At 36.8% G+C, this 22,872-nt stretch overlaps 2 protein-coding genes across 4 annotated transcripts; both read right to left on the bottom strand.

Moving 5' to 3' along the window:
* Nucleotides 1–967: 967 nt before the first annotated feature.
* On the bottom strand, nt 968–4,968 carry LOC110006656 (uncharacterized). Of its 2 annotated transcripts, XM_088858160.1 has the most exons (3): nt 2,500–4,966; nt 1,863–1,977; nt 968–1,221 (listed from the first exon to the last, which is right to left on the bottom strand). In XM_088858160.1, the coding sequence occupies exon 1, from the start codon at nt 4,824–4,826 to the stop codon at nt 3,660–3,662; it is 1,167 nt and encodes a 388-aa protein (XP_088714286.1). In that variant the 5' UTR covers nt 4,827–4,966; the 3' UTR covers nt 968–1,221; nt 1,863–1,977; nt 2,500–3,659. The 2 variants fall into 2 exon arrangements, with proteins under 2 accessions (XP_088714286.1, XP_088714289.1); XM_088858163.1 differs by having other exon boundaries at nt 968–1,977; nt 2,500–4,968.
* Nucleotides 4,969–12,000: 7,032 nt separating this feature from the next.
* On the bottom strand, nt 12,001–22,495 carry LOC18427157 (CDPK-related kinase 1). Of its 2 annotated transcripts, XM_006836212.4 has the most exons (13): nt 22,308–22,495; nt 22,054–22,094; nt 20,605–21,189; nt 18,196–18,326; nt 18,028–18,069; nt 17,769–17,877; nt 16,113–16,191; nt 15,165–15,461; nt 14,499–14,611; nt 13,821–13,928; nt 13,676–13,738; nt 13,276–13,443; nt 12,001–12,482 (listed from the first exon to the last, which is right to left on the bottom strand). In XM_006836212.4, the coding sequence occupies exons 3-13, from the start codon at nt 21,085–21,087 to the stop codon at nt 12,333–12,335; spliced, it is 1,743 nt and encodes a 580-aa protein (XP_006836275.1). In that variant the 5' UTR covers nt 21,088–21,189; nt 22,054–22,094; nt 22,308–22,495; the 3' UTR covers nt 12,001–12,332. The 2 variants fall into 2 exon arrangements, with proteins under 2 accessions (XP_006836275.1, XP_011620736.1); XM_011622434.3 differs by having other exon boundaries at nt 20,605–22,094.
* Between the last annotated feature and the right edge of the window lie 377 nt (nt 22,496–22,872).

The following is a 22,872-nucleotide window of genomic DNA, read 5'->3' as shown; positions in this document are numbered from 1 at the left end:
TAAATAAAGAAGAAAGCCCACTTTTTTTCCAAAACGAAATTTATAAATAAAACCCTAGGGCTTACAATGCTATGCATCAAATTCGTGAAAGTTATTTACAGTGGGTATTTTTCAATGGAAAACTATTTATCGTGGAAAACCTAATTTTTTTCCAAAAACCAACCCAAAAACCTACGTTTTTTTTGCCAATAAATCACCGAATTCTTACTTCAAAAATCGAATTTTCTAATAAATCCAAAATCAATCACCAAATTATTACTCCAAAATCACAGGTCTAGCCAATCATATGAAAGCCCAATTCTAATCTTTGGAGTAAAAATGTAGGGTTTTATTTACAGTGATCACTGTAAATAAAAATTTTTAGTTCCTTTCTCTTCTTTTACTGTTACTTTTTTTTTTTTTTTTGATGTAGCTCTACAGTGATTGTAGAGCAAAAATTGGGATTATTGTTTTGTTTTTTTTTTTGCAGGTCGATTGCTCACTACATTTCCTATCACCCTCTATTCACAAATACTCAGTACGCAATTGCACTTTCAGATTCAGTAACAAAATAATGGTGGGGAGTCTAAGGCTCGATCCTAGAAGTGAGGATAAATTACTTGCTCTCTGCTTTTTTTCTATTTTTTCTTCTTAAATTATTCATTTTCTGATGGGTGTTTGAGTTTTTTAGTATTCATATTTCGGTATTGTTTGCTAATTGGCACCACTTTCTCTCTCTTAATTTCATTATTTCTTCTGTTTCTTTATCATGACTTGCAGTTCTTTTCTTATTGATATATGTGTTCTTCCTTGTTGATATTTGGGTATGGAATTATGTTGCCTTCATTAGTCATTACATACTGGTGTTATTTTCTTTAATGGGGTGTTGATTTGTCGATGGAATTTATGAAAACTGTAATTTCCATTCGAGAATGGAAGCTGTAAGTTAAAAATACAAATAAGATCAAACACAAATACTCCAAAAAAAGAAAAAGGAAACGAGAACCATTGTTTATTAAATGCAATGACTAGCATTGAAAAGGTAATCCTCAAATGGGTAACTCCAACTTTCAATTCATACACTTTAAAACAAAAAAAACAAGAACATATAGTAATCAACCAAGTAACCATAATTATTTAACACGCTTCATCATATAAAACTTCTCTAAGAAAGAAAAACTGGGCCACTACCAAGAAAACAAAAAAAGCAGGAAGAACCAGGCCATTTGCCCATATTTTCACCTGGTACAAATTCAAAAGCCCTCAACATAAATAACTCAATGTCTTGGGGTAAATCTCAAAATCACAAACATTCCACACCACATCAAATTACAAAACATGATTTCTTTAAATATTTTTTGCGCATTAATTCCTAATATTAGCAAAGGTACCAAAAAAAAAATAAGTGCAATCGACCTGCAAAAGAAAAAAAAAAACAATCCAAATTTTTGTTCTACTACATCAAAAAAAAAAAAAAAGAGCAATAAAAGAAGAGAAGGGAGCTAAAAACTTTTATTTACAAGAACTAAAAAAGTTTCCTCTATTCTCAAATGAAATTTACAGTTTTCATAAATACCATCGAGAAATCAACACCCCATTAAAGAAAATAACACCAGTATGTAATGACCAATGAAAGCAACAGAATTCCATACCCAAATATCAACAAGGAAGAACACATACATCAATAAGAAAAGAACTGCAAGTCATGACAAATAAACAGAAGAAATAATGAAACTCGGAGAGAGAAAGTGCTGCCAATTAGCAAACAATACCGATATATCAACACTGAAAAACTCAAACACCCATCAGAAAATGAATAATATAATGATGAATAAATAGAAGAAATAATAGAAAAAAGCAAAAAGCAAGTAATTTATCCTCACGTCTAGGATTGAGCCTTGGACTCCCCACCATTATTTTGTTACTGAAACTGAAAGCACAATTGGGTATTGAGTATTTGTGAATAGACGGTGACAGGAAATGCAGTGAGCAATCGACCTGCAAAAGAAAAACAAAAAAACAATCCTAATTTTTGCTCTACAATCACTTTAGAACTACATAAAAAAAAAACGGGGCAATAAAAGTAGAGAAAGGAACTAAAAAATTTTATTTACAATGATTTACAATGGGTGGATCACTGTAAATAAAACCTTACATTTTTACTGCAAAGATCAGAACCGTGCTCTCATATGATTGGCTAGACCTGTGATTTGGAGTAATAATTTGGTGATTGATTCTGGATTTATTAGGAAATTCGATTTTTGAAGTAAGAATTCGGTGATTTATTGGAAAAAAAAAAACATCGTTTTTTGGGTTGGGTTTTGGAAAAAAATTAGGTTTTCCATGAGAGAGTTTTCCATTGAAAAATATCCACTGTAAAAAAAATTGACGAATTTGATGCATAGCATTGTAAACTATAGGGTTTTATTTATAAATCTCGTTTTGGAAAAAAATTAGGTTTTTCTTCTTTATTTAGGTTAGAGTATATTCACGAAGGTAGGGATATGGCGGAGCACTTACCTGAGCATAGCGAAGGTAAGGGGTCTATAACTAACTGAAACCACTGGGTCGGGCTATTCATATTCACCTAATCCCGATCTCAATCAACTACTTGATATGCTAGTAGAGGATCCGCTTCTGAAGTTGGAATTTTGGATGCTCCAAAAACTTCTGCATTTGGAACTGCTCGTGCTTTCAGTAGAGAGCTCTGATATATATGATGCTACTGGTGGTTTCGTCTGTTGCAAGAGGAGGGGTTTTGCAACCCTAGCTTGGCAGAGCAGAGGAGAGAAGAGAGCGAACGAGAGAGTAGAGGAGAGGAAGCGGGATGAGGGGTAAAGGGAAATTTTTTTGGGTTTGAAGCATTTGAGCAAATCCCACCCATTTGCTCGCAGGGTTTTTCAGCCAATCCAAGCTTTTCGTCATATTTTGTTTGAATGGACGGCGCGATCGAGGGAGGCGAAATCACTGTATATTATCCGCCTATACACGTTCGGAAGCCTTTTCCTATAACAAAGGTTAATAAATTTGCCGAAACATATTTCCTATGAAAAGATTTTACATATTTTTTATAACAATGTGCTAGGAGGTAATTTACTTACTTTCAATGAAACTGACTTAGAGTTAATGATATGGGTTGACTTAATTTTAATAAAATTGACTGAAAAGATTCAATGATCTTTCTTTCATGGGAGAAAATAGAAAAACCATGAACTCTCCTAGTTTAGTGGGTTAAACTTCTTTCTCTTAAATTAGGATTTTTATCCATGAAACATGATTCCCTTCTTTAAAAATGAATTAGATGTTTCTTATCCCGTTTTCCTTCTCTCTCCTCTCTCTTCAAAATTTGGTAGCAATCCCACTTAATCCTAATCACAACTATCAATATTTTCCCAAATGAGTTTTTTTATCATCTCTCTCTCTCTGCCATGAAAAACACAGGGGGTTTGTACTAGCAGTAATAGTCTATTAATTTACAGAGGAATTCACAATCTACTACGCAATTTTATTAACCTTTCTCACATGCTTATAGTCCACTAGAATTACAACTTTTTCACATGTTTTTAAGCTTAATACATATAAATCTCTTGGAATGAGAACAAAGATTGCAAAGATATACAGTATTTTGAAATTCTAAAAACCTAAGGAAAATATAAATATAATAAGAGAAATGAGGGGAATTAAGAAACAAGAGTTGGCTCCTTAGGCATCATAGTATTTGCATGCTTTCCATGAAAGCCCACACAAGAAAGCAACCCATGTGCAAGGGGCATGAAATTCTTCTTCTTCATCTCCTCTGACCTAAAGTTTTCATCCCTTGACTTCCTCATGGAAATAGTATAGTCCTTCAATCCATCATTGCTGCCAGCCGTCCCTTCTGAAGCACTCCTAAAAACCAAATTCACAATCTTCCATCTCTTAGATCCCTTCAAAGAGAAACTCCTAAACTTTGTGTGTGTTATAGGTCCCACACTAACAGTAGGTGTAGGGACTCCTATAGGGGCTGTAGTATTAGGATATCTAGCTGATATGGACCCAGTAGTATTGGGATATCTAGACCCTTCAGGCCCATACAAACCCCTATCTCTCATGGGGCCCGTGGTGTCCGTAGGGCACCTCGCCTCTATCATAGGGCCATCCCCCTTGTCGGAGGGCCTTTCCTCGAACTCTGCAGGACCCACAGGGCCCACACGACCAATTCCTTGACCCAAGTGTCTGTTAGGACCTACTGCTTGACCCTTGTGCATAATTTCTTTTGTGGGCCCCCCACCCCAACAAGGACCCCTAAGTGGGGATAGTGACCTAGCCCTTTTGTAGGGCACCCTCCCATCTTCCCTCTCTCTCGCTTCTCTCTTTACACGCTCAAGAGCGACGTCGAATGGATCAAACTCCTTATTCCTACCCGAAAATGGTCTAGGAAAGACCGTAGCCAAAGTCCTCGAACAGCAACTACTGCAACTTTGAATATTTAGTTTGGGAGCATCAACATGTTGCAGACGTGGGGGAAGCCTCAGTGGGAGAATCCGGCCATCTCGAAAAAGCTCATCAGCAGAAGACATGGTCGGAAAGTCATCCACCATGTTCCTCTGCTCTCCGTTCGGCTCCCCATGGTCCGAAAGTCTGCAGAATCTTCGACTAGTTTCGAACTCGAAATCGTCCGAGTCCGAATCATGGTCTAAGACTCTTTTGGGGAGACCCGGCTCTAACTCCCAATCAAAGGGTACCCCAGAGAGCCCTCTAATAGGGCTACTTGGGGCACTATAGTAGTAAGCAAATTCACAAGAGCTACAATCAATAGGAGAACAAGGGGCACTCACATACGGGGGAGATGAGCAACTCTCCATCATGGTCCTCCCTTAATCCTTCTTTACACTCCCTTTGGTGTTCCAATCAGCTAAAAAAGGAACCCTAGGGACCACAAAGCTCTTCTTATATTCAGAGAGGGGAACATAAAGTTTGGAGAGAGGAATTGGGGGGTTTCATGCTTTTGCTCCTTGCAATGAGGGAAACCCAACTTTATATATGCTCGGGTTGCATTGACTTGGTCCAATAAACGTCATAAATGGACCAAGATGGCGATTTCAACGGCTAGGATTTGATTAAGAGAAGAGGACATGCGATGTGGGGCCACGATTTTCCTTCCAATTTCAGGTATCATCTGTCGTGTGGGTTACGTTGGCAATGTTATTGGGCCTAAATTCCGACTATTGTTGCTGAAGGGGACAATTCGTTTTCTCTTGATAATTTGAAGGGTGTTCCCTCAGGATCACATTGTACATTTTCCTCCCAAGGCAGAAAAACCTACTTATTAGTATTTTCTCAACGTCAAAATTTGAGATTCATTTAGAACCAACCAATGAGTATTTCAAAAACAAAAAATAAAAACAATCCCAAGATTTTGAGTTCCTAAATATGACAACTTAAAAGTCTTGACAATCTTTATTCAATATTAGGATATTGATTTTTTCGGTTGCACATAGAATATGATAAAATTTCATTTTCTTCATGCGGTTGAAGTTGATGGCGGATAGGTTAAGGAGGTTAAACCCCAAATTTTGGGTCCTAAAAATAATCCCTTAAAGATTGATGGAGGGAGTAAATGTATAATATGCTCCCGTCCGACATATAATCTTTTGGTACCTTTTATCCCTCTCATGGTTCTTTGATGGATTGAAATTCAATTAGTTCGAAAGTGAACTGATGCCTTGTTTTGCTCCAAGATTTCAAATAAGGTTAATTTGAAGAATTTGAATTTTTTTTTAAATGGTAAATTTGTATAGTGAAAAGAATTTCTATTAGCTAAGGGTTGTTTTAGGGTCAAAAATCAAGACTACGAAAGAAGGTATCTTGAGTAAGGGATTTTAAATTTGAATGATGGATCATCTTTGATAGGGGTGGCAATGGACCCGGACCCGGATCCGACCCAGGACCTGCGTGTTAGACTCAATTGAGGTCCGGGTATGCCAAAAATTGGACCGACAGGTCGGGTCAAGGTACAAATCTTTGACCCGTATACTATTTAGGTCTGGGTCTGGTTATATTTTTTGAGTCCCAATATACGAAATATAGTTAAATATATAAATATTTTAATTTTTGGATCGGATCTGACGTCCAGCCCGACTCGACCCCTAATCTTTGAGTGAGAAAAGTGTCGTTCAGATGTGTAAACAGAGATACCATATTTTGACTATTACAAAGAAGTCGCAAGAGAGGGCAAAGTTTTTTCACCACTGTGGTGTAAGGCTTGACCTGTGGTCCACCATGATCTAAGACTATACCTGTGGTCCAAAGATTGGCCCTACACGGTTAAGGGGCTTGAAAATATGAGAGCGCGTAAAGCACAGTGTTCCTACAGGAACATGATGTGCATCTGTCAATACGGAATTTTGAAATCCACTTTAGAATCACTAGACGATGATTTTCATAAAAAAGAACTGGAAAAGTATGTAAAGAAACTATTTACTTTTATTACAAAGAGGTCAAACCACTTTTGTCTGTCAGATTTCAAATCAGGTGACTACAAGAATGTTATCCGACTAGACTCAAAGTTCAAAAAATCTTGAACTTTCAAACACGCCCTAAATGATCCAATTTGATAATTAATAGCTAGATATTATTGTGACCTGTTTATATCAAAGATAAATAATTCCATAATATACAATCCCAAAAGAAAATTAGATATTTGATTCCCTAGACACTTAGATCTACTATTGAACGATTTTATTCATTACCTCGTATACTTTACTCCCAAGGATCTACTCCCTCTCTCAAAAGATAGGAAAGACCTAAGAATCCCATATGATTATTTTCAAAATAAAAAATTTGAATTCCATGTTTTTCAGCACTTAGATCTCTCTCATTAAAGATTGGACCGTCTTTTTTCAATCTGAGACATTATCCTTGCTAGTACCTAGAGAGTTCAATTTTGACATTTCCAAAATTTGGGTCCTAAAATTGCTCATACATTACGTTTTGCCTAAGGAGTAAACGTACAATATACTATCGTGGGAGTATAAATCTTTTGGCTTTATTCAATTTTAGGGCACACTTTTTTTTTAGGCTGAGGGTCGAAATTGCCCCATACGGCCTGGCCCAAAATCGCTCAGACCTGACCACAAAGTTTGGTCCAAAGGCCAGGCTTGGGCCCAAAATCCAAAGGGCAGGCCAGTGTATCAGATGTCGTTGATTAATATGCCCGTATCGATTGCAAAAAAATTGTAAAAATGGTGCAGGATTTTCTTTGGGGTTCTAGCGTTGAAAAGAGGAAATTTCATCTACTAAGATGTAGAGTATGCACCCCAAAGAGAGAAGGAGGTTTGGGCATTAGGAATATTAGAATGGTGAATCAAGATTTGATGTGCAAATGTTGGTGCCATAGTTTTCACTTGTAGGACCATCTCTGGGTCCAAGTTTTATTGGCCAAATATGGGATGGATAGATTTGATGTTTGGCTTGGGGGTGGAAGAGTTAAGGATACTTCGCATGTGTGGAGGGCAATTTTCAATTATAGGCAAATGGTTTCGGGCTATTTTAGATGGAATATAGGTTGTGGTAGCCGAGTTTCCTTCTGGCACCACAAATGGATTAGGGAGTACCCCTTGAAGTCCGTTTTCCCAGAGTTATATGAGATCGTTACTCGTCGTAATTTGAAAGTTAGTGAGGCTGTAGAGAGAAGGGGCCATCTTATTTCGTGGAGCATTTTCTTGGCTTATAGCCACTTGAACAATGTATTATTATCTCAATGGCGTGCCTTGGTGGATTTGTTGGATAAGGCCTATATTTCGCTGAACCTAGATGACGAAATGATTTGGGAAGTTGAGAGTGATGGTGTCTTTTCTGTCAAATCGTACTACAATATTCTCTTTCACGATCATTGGAGAAGGTCATGTCCCCATATCGCCCAAGTATGGAAATGGCTCATTTCCCCACAAAGTTCAGGTCTTTATTTGGTTGGGGGCTCTAAATAAGGTCATGAACATTGACAATTTGATCAAAGGGGAAAAGTTGTACCAAATGTGTGTTTGTTATGTAAAGCTGACGTTGAATCAGGTGCGCACCTTTTTATTTATTGCTCATTCACTTTGAGAATTTGGTATTAGCTTTTTGGGGTTCTAGGGATAAATATGGTGCTTCCCCAATCTGTGGAGGGGATAGTTTCATAATTTGCTCTATCTCACCTACCTAAAATTGGGAAAATTATTTGGAAGATAACGAAAGGTGTCATCCTTTGGGAGGTTCGGAAGGAAAGAAATAGAATGACCTTTGATGGGAACTCTATGTCTTTTGAAAGATTAATCCATATCATCAAGCTTTCCATTTGGTCTTAGTTATCAATGACTAAAGAGGGTTGAGGTATCTCCAAGGTTGATGTTATGGTTAATCTTAGCAATCTTTTCTTTCTTGGTTGTGTTAATAGTAGACCGAGATGTATCTGGACCACGCCTTCTAGTGGAATTTTGAAGCACAATTTCAATAGGACTTTTGGAAACCCTGGTTTAGATGGGATTGGTGGTGTACTGCGAGACAGTTTTGGTAATATATTTTTTTCCTATGCCGGTTCGATAGGTATTAAAACTGTTAATTTTGCTAAGCCGAGTGCTTTACTTTGTAGGGTGAAGAATTTCATTGATAGGAATCTTGGTAATAGCGGTTGGAATGAAGGGGACTATTTGAATGTAATTAAATGGTACAATAAGGAGCATAAAGTTCTTTGGGAACTTCGGTTTTTATGGTTGCAGGTTATGGATCTGGTCGACTCTCTGTCAGTTACCTTCTCTCATGTTTATCGAGAAACGAACAATGTGGCAAATGCTTTCGCTAAGGGTGGTGCTTCCTTACCCTCTCTTGTTATATCTAATGATGTAATTTCCTTTTCATAGTTATCAATAAAATATAGGAACATTTGTCAACAAAAAAAAAAAGCACTTAACAAGGATGCACCAGCCTGTTCAAACTAGGCTATAGCCAAGTTCAGGACCCATTGCCAGCCCCTATTTCAAGCACATTCATATGGCATATAATAAATATTTCACTAGAGCATATAACCTTTTGGCTTCAAAGAAGTGCCATTTTCAGAAGATTTTGCTCTCTCTCTCTCTCATTTATCTATCCTTGTATGTTTTTTAGGGGTGGTAATGGGTCGGGTATAAGTCGGATCCAACTGAACCCGAGCCTAAACCCGAATAGATTCGGATCCAGGTCTTGGACCCAGACCCAACCCGTTGGGTCAAAAAATTGGACCCATCACGATCCCCATCGGGTCTCAGGTCTATTGTCACCCTCACTATGAGTTTCTTTTTTTCTTTGTCTTTTTTGCCTTTTTATTTACCATCATATATCCATATTATTGGTAACAAAGTAACAATCACCTGCTATTAGATTTCAAGCCGTGTGATTTGTCACTTAATAGCTAAAGATGACTACTAGTTCTAATTATATACAATCTTTAATACACCTAAATGAACAGGACTTAAAGTAAAGTATTTTATCTCTAATAATTTAAGGGTACAAGTCAGGTATGGGTCGGGTCCAGCTCGACCCACACCAGTATAGTGTTCAGGTCCAAGTATTGGACCTAGACCCAAACCGTCGGGTCCAAATGCTAGACCCATACCCGTTCCATGTCAGGTATACCAGCGGATCCCGAGTTGGGTCCAAGTGCATTGCCACCCCTAATCATCTTTTACTTCCAGGGAAAGTCTTCCTATGGTACATATTGGAAAAGACCACTAGAAAATAGTTTTGTTTTTTATATTTATTTTATTTAGATTTATCTGAAATTTGGTGATTAGATGTTGGAAAATGGTTCTGATTATGACGACGATAATGTATTTTTTCTATGGTACATGAAATAAAAATAAATAAAAAATATGTTGAACAAAAAAATTGACCAAAATACTAAGGTATTTTGGTCTTTCTTAAAAAAAAAATTATTATTTAATTTGGTGTACCATAGAAAAATCCATATATTCATCAATTTTAAGATAAATATGATTTTAAAATAAAAATAAAAATAAAAAACAATACTATTTTCGAACTGTTGGATGATACTAGATTCTCTCTAAACCCTTAAAAGGCAATTGCACACCTTGCAAGCATCCTCATAATCTGGAAGCTGTACCCTCCCTTACTTCTATTATCTCTCCCCTCTAATCTCTCTTTATTCCATTCTCTCTTTTCTCCCCCTTTCATTTAGGCTCTCTTAATTTCCCAATTTCCGTTTAGGGTGACTGTGCTCCCGCGATACCAAATTGTACCCTTACTCCTAGACAAAATATCAACTTAAAAAGGATTTGTTTGATCTTAAAATTTAGAAGTGGCATCAAAATCATTAGATGAATAACGTAAGAAGGAAATTTTTTATATTGGGTTCTTAACCACAGAGATCTAAATGAGCAACCTATAGTCAATCTTGAAAAAAAAAAAAAAAAAATTTGGGATAATTTTGAGGTGCATCTTCAACTTTTGGGATTGTTCGCAAAATCGCTCGATCTAACCACTTTTGGGATTGTTCACAAAATTGCTCGATCTAACCGCTTTTGGGATTGTTCGCAAAATCGCTCGATCTAACCGCTTTTGGGATTGTTCGCAAAATCGCTCGATCTAACCGCTAACCGCCCGGTTAGATACAAACCGGCCAGTGGTCAGTTCTGATTTTGGGCAGTTAGGGTGATCAATCGGTATTTTAAAAAAAAAATTCAACAAAATGTATATAAATTCTCAAAAATAAGGAATTTGATTTGTAATGCATTTTTAAACATTCTTTACATTATCGTAAATATTAAAATTTGTTTTGGTCATTAATACTCACTTTTATATTTTTTCCATCTTTTTTAGAAAATTTTTAAAATAGCTCTTGAAAAATATAAAATGGGTTAAAATCCATTTTTTTTAACGTGTTTTGTTTTAATCATTCTTTATATGTTTTCATATTTTAGTAAAAAAAATTATATTTTTTATTTTCTTTTAACACTTTTTTTACCGCCCCATACTTGCCAGGTTAGAACGGTTGAATCGGCCGATTTACCGGTTAGGCATGTTAAACCACTTCCATGCCCATGTCCAGTTAGCCGTTCCTATTCGATTTTGCAAACACTTACTTTTGGAGAACAAATACGTTACATCTACAAAATTTGGGATCCAAAAAATATTTCTCAATTTTGATCTTTTAGGAATAATTAAACATTTCGTCCCCGTAGGACTGCAGGAGCACATAATCTTCGACGAAGGCCACACCAGCCCTCCCTCCAAATTCATTGTTTTTTCTGATAAAATTTGGGCTCAAAACAACTACCAATCAATTTCCACCCCTAGAAACTAGATTTGGAGCTCTCACAAAGAAAATGGTTTGATTAGGGCTGCAGGCCTATCAAATAAGTAAATCCCAACTTTAAAATAAGCATCGGAAAATATTAAAAAAATTTAAGATTTCAAGCACTTAAAAATAGTGTGGATTATAACAAATTATCTAGACCACCTATTTTTCTCTAAAAGTAAATATTCACATATCCGCAAGATTAGTACTATTTTTTTAGTTGCAAATTTTATAGTACTTAGAAAAAACTGATTTTAAAACCATCATAAATATATCCGTCACCAAAATACTTTCCCGACAAGGATTTGAGGTGCAGCTTTATTTGTTTTCATAAAGCCTGGCTTACAGAAATCTCATCCTTCTTATAATGGTGCAGACCAGAAAGATATAGGGCTATTGAAATCATAGAACAGGCAAACTTGACCATTTTTAAAGGCTCCAAATCTAATTTCTTTCTCATCATATGACAAAATTTGAAAAAGATGAATCTGAAGGAAAAACTAAACGACTCCAAATCAGTATTTTTGGCAAATCAATTTGCGAGAAAAAATTGTGGACATTTGGGTCCTGAATCTCTATCTCATATTTTCAGCGGGGGTGTGGGCTCCTCATATCATTCTTCAGTGGATTTTGAAGGGGGGTCCTCAATATATATAATTAATGGATTTTGATGGGGTAGGCCGCACAGTGCCCAGTGTGACTGCGGGTCTCCAAATATTTTTTTCATTACAGAAAGCTAGACAATATGGGTCCAACAATCACTCTTATATACTGTACAACAACCCCTCTTCCACCCCTCAGCACAACTACCTGCACGTGCACATTACTGTATAGATACATGCCACCACAGCTCCGCTCATCTCGGCTTGATGATGCACATGTGTGAACAAAGAGTCCAACTTTTGGGCATAACCACCGAGCGTATTGAAAATTTGAGAAAAGAGAAAAAATGGAGATAGAGAAAAGAAAAAAAATGGAGATAGAGAAGTGGGGGGTGGGGGGGGGGGGGGGGCGCTGAGGGGAGAAGGGAGAGAGAGACTCAGGACACAGTAGCCTGCTTCGGCATGTAACGAGAGGAAATGCCATGGAGAAGCCTGACAAACCCGAGGAAGCTGAGCTTGCCATCTGAATGTCTGATCCAATCATGGAGGACAACGTGAACGGGGACAGAGGGACCGAGCCCGAGTTCCTGAAGCCATGAAGATGCATAGGATTAGTGTGTATATGAGAGAGAGATAGAGAGAAGATTAGTTAGTGTGTTAGGATCATGCATATAATCCTTAATGCAACTTTCTGTGCCAATGCATCTACATATATGTGTGTTCGGGTGCACACATGCCTGTGCGTTGCGCGTGGGGGGGGGGGGGGTTGGTTTTCAATCATGTATATAATTCTTGATGCACGTGCACGTGTATGAATCAGTGGATCTATATAATCCTTAATCTCAATGAGAGAAAGAGGGAGTGTTAAGGGAGTGAGGAAAAGAGCCGGTTTCCATGTGTGTACTGTTGTATCTTTTAGAATGGGACACAGTTAGCATGCGGCCAAGCCCGCACATGTACAAATGCGGGCTTGGCAATAAGTATATTTTTTAAATATAGTTTGATCCTAATTCTTAGAGAATATATAATCTTTAACATGGAGATCATGAATATGAAAAAATAAATAAATTTTGAAAACTAGAAATAATAATTATATTAAGAAAATATTTGGACCATTAGTTATAATTGTTTTTAGATGGACCACCTATTCACATCCATCTTTAAGATGGATGCTTTATACCTCTGGACCGAATATTGTAGAAATGCGGTCCAGCCTGCATGAAACAATTGTTCTTTAGAATGGGGTACTGTTGCAATTGGGTATTTTCCCTCATGTACTGTACATAAGGGATTCCCTATATATATATATATATATATATATATATATATAGAGCGAGAGAGAGAGAGAGAAAGAAATGGGGGCCAGCTTGGAGATCAAACCGATGCAAGTTCCTCGATGACAATGGCCCTGTTCCCATCTTTTTCAAAAAGTTCGTAGGCACGACGAGCATGTTGTTCCCAATTCTCAAGCCCTTCCATCTGATGCACACTTGTTGCAGCGGCACAAAATTCTTCAAAATCCAATCTTCTGTACTGAAGAGCACCAATCTGCACCATTAATAAAAAGACACCCAACATAGCAAATTAAACCCGCGAAAACATTAAAAAGAACAATATAAAAGAAGTAGAATAGGTTTGTCATGAAAAATAGCGCCTTATCATGTTCTGCTTTTTATTTGTGTAAATTGTTTTCGTTCACATTACCCAAGAAAGCAAATTGAAGGGATTAAAACAAAAAAGTAAAAATAAAAGTTGGATAAAGAATTGGAGCTATATTCACCGAGGAAACAAAATCAAGAACACGGGATTCCTTCATTGCATCAGTTGCATTCTTCATCAGGGCCTGAAGGTTAGACATCAGAAATAAGGAAATGAATGCAGAGAGAGGTTAGAAAAAAGAAACACAAAAAAGAACATAAACCAACCGTTTTGAAATTTTGTAGAGAGATGCACCCCAACTTATTTGGGCCCAATAATTCAAACTGTTGTCTTAGATAGAAAAGTTGATCTTCTGTCAAAGTCTTTGCAAGGGCCTGCAGTGTTGTTTCAAAGTTCCCAAGTTTAATGGATCAAACAATAAACTGAAAACCATGGTCGATCCAAGTGAACAGAGGCATCTTGATACACATGCATACATACATGAATGACTCCATACTTAAAACCAAAAACAAGACTGCATACATACATACATTTCATGCTTCTCTTGCACTGCTAAGGGTGGCAAACTAAGCTTACATGGACCGAGAAAATAAAAACTTAATTTATATACTTTGTAGTATATATTTATATATTTCTTATATATTTTATACCTGAGTCCAAGCATTTGGACCCGAACCCGCACCCAACGCACCAGGTCCAAAACATGGATCCGGGTCCAATTGCCACCCCTATGCGCTTGTTTTAGACCCAACCCACCAGGTCCAAAACATGGACCCGGGTCCCAAACTAATTGCCACCCCTATGCACTTGTTTTAGATTGAGAAACAATCTAGTGTTCAGCATGCACCAAATTGAAATATTGGATGCCAACTTTGGCTCATGATCAGATAGCATAGGAAAGGGACGATACACATAGCTTGATTGAGGCAATAAAATGCACATACCCCCAAAGCTGATCTCCGAAGAGATGAAGAGCATATATAAGCTCTTACAAGCCTAAAAACAAGCATATCCAAAGGAATCTTCACATCTTGGTAATTTCTTATCCATGGATGACCTGAAAACACAAACCAGGCCATCAGCTGAAAATCTTCATCCCTTTTCTTTATTTCTTTCAGTCAGGTGATGGATTGTGGCTAATGGGTCCCACAAGAAATATGAAATCACTATCAAGTCTATAAGGAAGAAGTTAATGGATGTGAGACGAAGAAGTTAATGGATGTGAGAGGAAGAATCATTCCTATAAGAGCCCTTCCTTTTATCAATAGAATCTTGAGAAGATTAGATGGCCATGGCAATACAAAACCTCCAACAGTCGTGACAATACAATATGGGCATGTATTCCATAGTCCAGTAGAGCATTGGCTACCATAATCCAAAGGGCCATCATCACCCGTTTCCAATGTTGGATGGCAGAGATTAACTCTATTTGGATGAATGTCTCGCTGGACCTTACTACAATTGATCTCCACCAAGCCTAGTTGATAATAGAGAACAGATGGAAGATGCCCCTTCAGAGAACCAAATACCACATCTCATAGGAAATAGGATCATGGTATGCACTCCCATATCTTCTAAAGGATGGGAAGGGAATGGAAAGAAAAACTTACTGAGGGCCTGAGCAGCAGTCAATCTCTTACGCAAATCCTTGTTCAACAAACGCTTGACAAAATCTCTAGCCTCAGCTGACAAGGAAGGCCACGGCGCCTCTTCAAAACTTGGGTCAGCCTTTAGAACAGCACGGAAAATACCTGATTCGGTTCGAGCCCAAAAGGGACGGCTCCCACAAAGAAGAATATACGCAATCACCCCAATGCTCCACATGTCTGCTTCAGTATTATAAGATCTATGTAGAACTTCAGGTGCCACATAATATGCACTCCCCACAATGTCATTAAGCCTCTCATCTGCACAAAATAGCCCTAGATCAGATATATGCCCACAATTATGTAGCAGGCTAAGAGCAGGAAAGTGTATTGTGATGGATGTGATCATAAAAAAAATATACAAACAGGTATAGTTCTCAACAAATCAATAGATGGACAGTTACAGAGAGAGTGTGGAATCTATGAGAACACGACAGTGCCCAGTAAATCTCCCATGTCCATTATCGTCCATCGAATGATTTTCCTTTTCTTATTTTTTTGATAGATAATAGACTGTCCATCTAGTGATGTGACACCTATGGTCATAGAATTTCAATGACAATATGGAACAGTGTGCCCTTTCATTCAGAGTATAAATATTGGAAAGTAAGCTATAATCCAGTAGACAAAGGAAATCCACAATCCATTGAGATCACAACAGTTTGATGAAATGATGAACAGTGGGTCGGGGGGGGGGGGGGGGGCCAGAGGGAGGGCGGGGGAGGGGTGGTGGAGGGGGGACAGAGAGAGAGAGATCCACAAGAACAAGAAATGACCCCAATTGTGAATACAGCTCTGTCACCATCATTGTCCATCATTTCATCGGATGGTCATGATTACAGTGGATTGTGGTTAATCTAGAACCAGAGGACTATAGTACGCTTTTCTTTAAATGGTTTTGCAAGGATCAACCTGGCTTTACGAAGTCTGACAAACCAAAGTCTATGGCCTTCAGTGGCGAGTTCTCGTCCTTCGAGCTAAACAGGAAATTCTGAAGAAGAAAATGAATTATTGAGAAACATTCAAGAAATTTAAAAATACAACTTCAGGAATTATAGAACAGAAATCTAAATCTATATGCTATTATTGTAACCAGGGTTTGATAGAATTCATGCCGAAAATGGAACTAATGGGATGAAATCGACGATAATCAACAAATAATCGGCACTACTAATTAGTAGCAATGATTGTTGATATCTTTTGTTTTTACAAAGGTAACCAATGATTTTTTTTTCTGGGTCAATCAGCTTAGGGATATGAAGCCCAAAGCTCAACTCATGGTTGAAAAAGAGTCACATATAGTCACCTCATCTTTGCTGGGAGTGACTATTTATCACCAATATACTAGTTGAGTAACAATCTATTGAAGGTTTGAGGAAATACTCTATACCCCTTATTCAAACGAGGAGTACTTGCAAGTAAATATTTCAAACTCAAATTAACCATAGCTTTTTTTTTCCCTAAATTAGACCAGTATTTTGCTTTCATATGCTATCAAAATTTAACAGATATATATGACCAAGTAATCTCCATCTTTAAGGACGACCATTGCAGTTTCATTCCAATTTTTGTAACAATGATTTCAAGGGAGCTATAAACTTTGCACTCTAGAAAAACTTCCCTAGTCAAACTTTAAATAATACGGAAATTCACTTGAAAATCTTATTTTATTAACAAAATTTAAACACAGTACTGTGTATTTTATATCATATGCTCAAATCCCACATTGAGAGTATATAGTTTGTTTTAATTTTATTTTCACCATTATAAAAAAAAAAAAATTGTTTTCTTTCCATACATCGGATCAAGCTCAAATTTGGGGAGTTAATACTTCTCACCATCTCACATTTGTAAAAAGTACCAAAAGATTATTTTTTAAAAATAAAATAAAATAACCAAAATACCCTACATTTTTGAAATTTGTAGGGGTATTTGGGTCATTTTTATTTGAATTAGTAATTATTTTTAAGCGTTTTTACAAGTGCATTATGGTGAGAAGTATGGATGCTCAAATTTTGAGCTTAATCAGACATACAAAAAAAATAATAAAATTTAAATATAATATCCACTATAAAAAGTTGGATTAAATGTAAAATATAAAAAATATGACTATTTTTAAATTTAAAAAATAAAAATGACTTTTTCTGTTAATTTCCCTAAATAATAATGTCACTTAAGGTCCATCAAGAAGCTTCCAATGCAGAAGTACCCTATATTTCCGCATTCAACAAAGGAACACTGACCCATAAAATGTAAGAAATACTACTTCACAGTTCACACCATAGTTCAAATTATTGTTTAGAACATAGTAAGTCCCTAATTTTTGTTCTCCTATAATGATTTGTTGACCAAGTGTCAAGATAAAAAGAAAATTTTCACTTGGAAGTGCAGAGAGCTTAGTCAACTAAGCTTTGGCTGTTCCTCAGAACACCTGACAAGTTAATAGAATTGCACCATATCATATAAATCAGATTAACTTACAATCATTACCTAATAAGGGAAAAAGAAGTATATCACTGTGAATTCCAAGAAACAAAAATCATGTGACCTTATCTGAGGGAGTATTACCTCTGGTTTGAGATCCCGATGAACCACACCTTGGAGATGACAGAACGCAACCACACTAAGGATCTGGACCATGACAGCCTTTGCATCATCCTCTGAGTATTTTCCACCCCTAAAAATAAGATTACTTCAACTAGTTAAATCTGAACATTCCCAAAATAAAAAAACAAGTTAAATTAAGCTACACCATAGAACTTTGTGCAAAAAATAAATAAAAAATGTTCATAGACAATTGAAGGATGAACAAATAAATGGTCCTTACCTCGCCAATATTCGATCTAAAAGCTCCCCTCCTTTGCACAACCTAAAGAAGATGGTCAGAGACTATAAATATGGGCTTTAAGTAAACCATACACCATAAATGAGAAGAACCATGATAATCCCACAATTAACCATGATAAAATGGAGCAGTAGGGTCATCTTAACTCACTCCATCACTATGTAAACATTGTCATGGTCTTCATAGACATCATAAAATTGCGCCAGATTCTTATGCCCTGAAAGGGCCCTCAAAATTTTCACTTCTCTTCTTACATCCTCAATGGCTATTGCTGTCGTCATCTGCCACAAAAGTAAAGCAAAATTAGTAAACTACAACTACATAAGATCTCTTCTTTTATATGATAACTTAAGATTCCAAATGTCAATTCAACGAATATGAGCAGATATACCAAAGCACATGACCCAACTGTATATCATTTTACAAAAACAAGGGAGCTATCATCTGTTCTCTTTTGATATGGGAGCCATCATTTGAGGAGAAGCTAACTGCAACAGTACAATGAGTCACACAAATTGCAGAATAAAGGACTCAGAAATAATATTGAAACCTAAGCTAGGTATTACAAATATAATGAAGCCAGGTACTATGCATAAATATAACTCACGCTCATAAGATAAAACTATTCCCTTGCATGCAATTGTGACCACACACTAATACCTATACACACATTCATATAGAAAAAGAACCTAGGAAATGAAATTGCCACAGTTCTGGCTAATTCTTCAAAAAGATATTCTTCCCAACCTAATGAACTTTCAGAGGTTTCATTCTTCCTATCATATGTTGCCATAAGCACTAGTATCAGGTCTTCTCTATGACTTGTCTAAATCTGATTATTTCGTAATGTAACTTTAGTACTTGGTCTTCCCTATGACTTGTCCTACATCTGATTATCTCGTAATGTAACTATCTATTTCTCCTATCTATGACTTGTCCTACATCTGATTATCTCCTAATGTAACTTCCTATTTCCCTCTTTTTTGGGGGTAGTGTACCTATCCCTCATTTTATATTTTTTTCTTTGTATACGAACTTATCAATATTTTCTCGGCATGATATTCATACAAGCAGTATCATAATTTTCTCATCATGTTGAATTTCCAAATGACTATTATACCATACCAGGGAAGAGAACACAATCATGAAATGTAATCCCTGTACACTAAACATGTCACATGGATGTCCATGCACACTAAGATGGAGATAAAAAAGAAATAACATAGAAGTTGCCACCACCATCACAGCAAAACCCAACCCCACAAAACAAACAGAAACATGGAAAAAAAAGGTCCACCATCCATGAAAATAGACAAACTTGCACTCTAAAAATATAATAAACAGATCTACTACAAATGTTCTGGATTGTATTTACTTACTTTAGCTTTCTTAGGATATTTTGTTAGACTTTATATTCCCATTAAAATATGATATTACACTATAATTGATGGTGCTAAAGCTAACAATGTCATCCTATAAAATGTAAGCACGCTGCATTCAGACAAACTTTACCAAAAGACCATTTTAAGATAACATAAGAACCATAAAAAAATGATATAGAAGCGCAAAAATGAATATAAGTGCCTTTATGGCCTTTAACACTAAGACATAGATGATGGAAACTATGAGGCATGTTGGATTGCAAATTGCTGTTGCCCCATCTAAAAATGAATAATTCCACCACTACATAAACATTAGAGTTATCTTTCCATGTCATGAATGAGTATGCTAGCATGCATGTCACCATCATACAATCCAACATGTCATAAATCTTACACAACAGAAGCTGATTAATCACTGTTGTCCTAAGCATAGAGACAATGAGCTTTAGAAAAGAATAACAAATGATCCAAACACACTTGTAATAATGTTTCTGAAAAGTGTCTGACATGGGTATGACAACCTAACGGAAAACTCCAGATAACATAGCAACTAACCAGATAGCATAAATACATCCAAGGGAAATATTACAGTCTTTGTTAATTTGTGTGAAATAATCAAAAAAATCATTGCTCTCTTCGTACAAGTATAATTTCACACAATATCAATAACATTATACCCTTGATTCCTATTCATCCTCATATAAATTACCCATCGGAATCACTTCTATACTACTTAATCACTGCCATATTACTTGTTTAAATGAGCTTCATTACTACATTATTCTGTTACAAATATTCCAATCTTTTACATTTGAAGTACTTTCTCTTCTTTTAAAAGTCCACATAGTATAAAAGGACTCATAAATATCAAGTTGCACTAAGTCGAGGTAGCACTGATGCGTACAAAGCATTAAGAGAGAAAGTAGCAGCCATTCCCAATCTTTTTTACATATGAAGTTTATTTCCAAGTAATTTCCCCTTTTTGGCACTAACCAATTAAACAAGCATCGTTCTTTTTTATTTGTGATTCAAAACGCAAACAAAAGAAAAGAAAATTTGCCACTTCCAAATAACATAACTGCCAACAATGAGTACTGCAACTACAAAGAATGATAGAGAATGAAAGAAGAAAAGATTGGCTACTTTATTGATATAAATTATACAGACAGTCACAGACCTTTGCTTTGGGGACGATCTTAACAGCCACCTCCCTACCCTTCAGCTCCCCTTTCTTCACATTCGCCAAACAAGTATAGCCAAAATGCCCCCTCCCAATTTCCTCCCCAGTCTCATACTTTGTTGTAAAATGTTTTGAGAACCCAAAGTTTTTATCCAACCCCAGTTCACCTTCATTACCCTCTGGTATTGCAGCTTCGTTGGGCTTCACAGAACCATGCCTTCGAGCAAGAAGGGCCTTAATGTGTTTAGCAGGTGAAGGTGGGGGAAAAGGGCGCTTAAAAAAGCGTAAAGGCGTGGAATTTGCAGTGGAAATTGCAGGTGAATTCTTGAAGGCGCTAGGTAAGGGGCTGGGGCTATAGAAAGGGAAAGAAGGGGGTTTACTGGTCTCAGTGTTTGATAAAGGGCCTCCATTAGAGCTAGTTTGAGCCGGTTCATCATGGGTTGCAGGTGTCGGTGAGGGCTTTCCATGACAAATTCCCATGGCGTGGCGAGAGAGAGAGAGAGAGAGAGAGAGAGAGAGAGAGCAGAAAATGACCAAAAAGTTTACCGAGATTTAGAAAAGGAGCACAAGGAGGTAGAGAACCTGGACAATGAAACTATAATCAAGGAAAAAAGGTGGAGAGAAAGACAGAGGAATCCTATTAAATATTTAGAGGGGCAAGAGAAAAATTAACTCATTCAGAGCAAATTTTCAGTAGTACACAAGCCCCGAAGGGAAACAAAAGGAAGAGAAGATGTAAACCCCATGTCAAGAAAATTTCCAAAGAAAGAATTAAAGATCAAACAAGAACATAAACCAGATCCAATAGGACTTAACATCTATAATTAACCCAAAATAGAAGGTGACTAAAGAAAAATAAGGAGATAAATGGGGTTATGAAAGTATAGATTACAAGTAAACAGCTGAAAATAAGACCAGAATAACCAGAAACAGCTCCAATCACTACAAATCAATGGATGATCAAAACAAAGTCAAGACAACCAATAAATTGGGTCCAAATGGGAGAAAGATCTTCAACCTCTAGGGCCTAAAATTTGGGAAAATCAGGTTTATGAAATCGACACTCCAGAAAGCAACAATCGACACCCCAAAAGAATACATACAATAGAATGTCAGATTCTTCTAACAATCTGCAATTATAAGCACATTTTTACGATTAAGAAAGAATAAAAACCACTAGAAAACCAAATCAAAGGTACCATACTCCAAATGCACCTGAAACTGGAAAACAAAAACCTAGAAGAAAAACATTATTTCCAAGCTAAAGTTCAATACCCACAAAAGGAAAAAAAAGGACCTATTTTCTAAAAAATTGCGCACATTTAGCAGAAAGAGAAGCAATGTATTGACCCGAGAGAAAGGGAAGGGAAATAATATTGAATCCTAGAAAAATCCAAGTCTTGTCTCCAAGAAAATAACAAAATAAAAATTCCAACAAAGAAGTACCTCCCCTGCCAGAGAAAAAGCAAACCCTAAATCATAAGAACCTGCAAAATTCCACCATGAGATGCACAATCAGCAAAACCCACAAAAAACAAACTCCCCCCAAAACACCCAAAACCTAAAAAGTTCACAGGATTTGCCAAAATTCCACCATGGGCAAAATTCCACCATGGGCAATAATGCAAAGGAAAACCCTAGGTTAAAAAGATAAAAAGAAAAAAAACAAAACTCCTAGAAAAACCCAAAAAGTAGCTTACCCCATCAGAGAAAAGAAGCCCCAAATCATGAGGACCTGAAAAAGTCCACCACTGAGATAGGGCAAGAGATGATTCCAAGTAGAGAGTGCAAGCAACCCCTTTTACTTTTTGGGGCTTGTTAATGGAGCTTGAAGCCCTAATAATGGTGATGGGTGGATCCATGGACACACAAAAACCAGGCTGTCCTTAAAAATTGTATATTGTATAATGTTTGTGTAATAATAATAAGGATTGGTTGAAAGTTGATATGAGACTCCTAATTCATGTGTGCAATCTGGATTTTTGTTATTTGAGTCTTCATTCCCCCAAAAAGCAGATTTGTGGGTGCTTTCCCTAGGGTTTGACCTCCATGTGGGCCCACCCCATTTTTGGTTGTGGAAAATTCTTGGAATAAATGGAAGCCTAATTCTTCCAAATTAGGGCATGTCCCCTTGCTTGTGGGGACCATAATTTGGGTCCAAAATGTATTGCACTTTGGGGTGAAAACCTAATTTTATTTTGGGTTCAAATGAATTTTATTGTAGGGCATGTGCCCTGCTATATGGAAAACCTAACAATTTGGCCC

This window comes from Amborella trichopoda, chromosome 1, assembly GCF_054954075.1.
Source record: "Amborella trichopoda isolate Santa Cruz 75 chromosome 1, AtrichopodaSantaCruz75HAP2 v2.0, whole genome shotgun sequence".
Lineage (NCBI taxonomy): Eukaryota > Viridiplantae > Streptophyta > Magnoliopsida > Amborellales > Amborellaceae > Amborella > Amborella trichopoda.
This window is presented reverse-complemented; position numbering and strand designations above follow the sequence as displayed.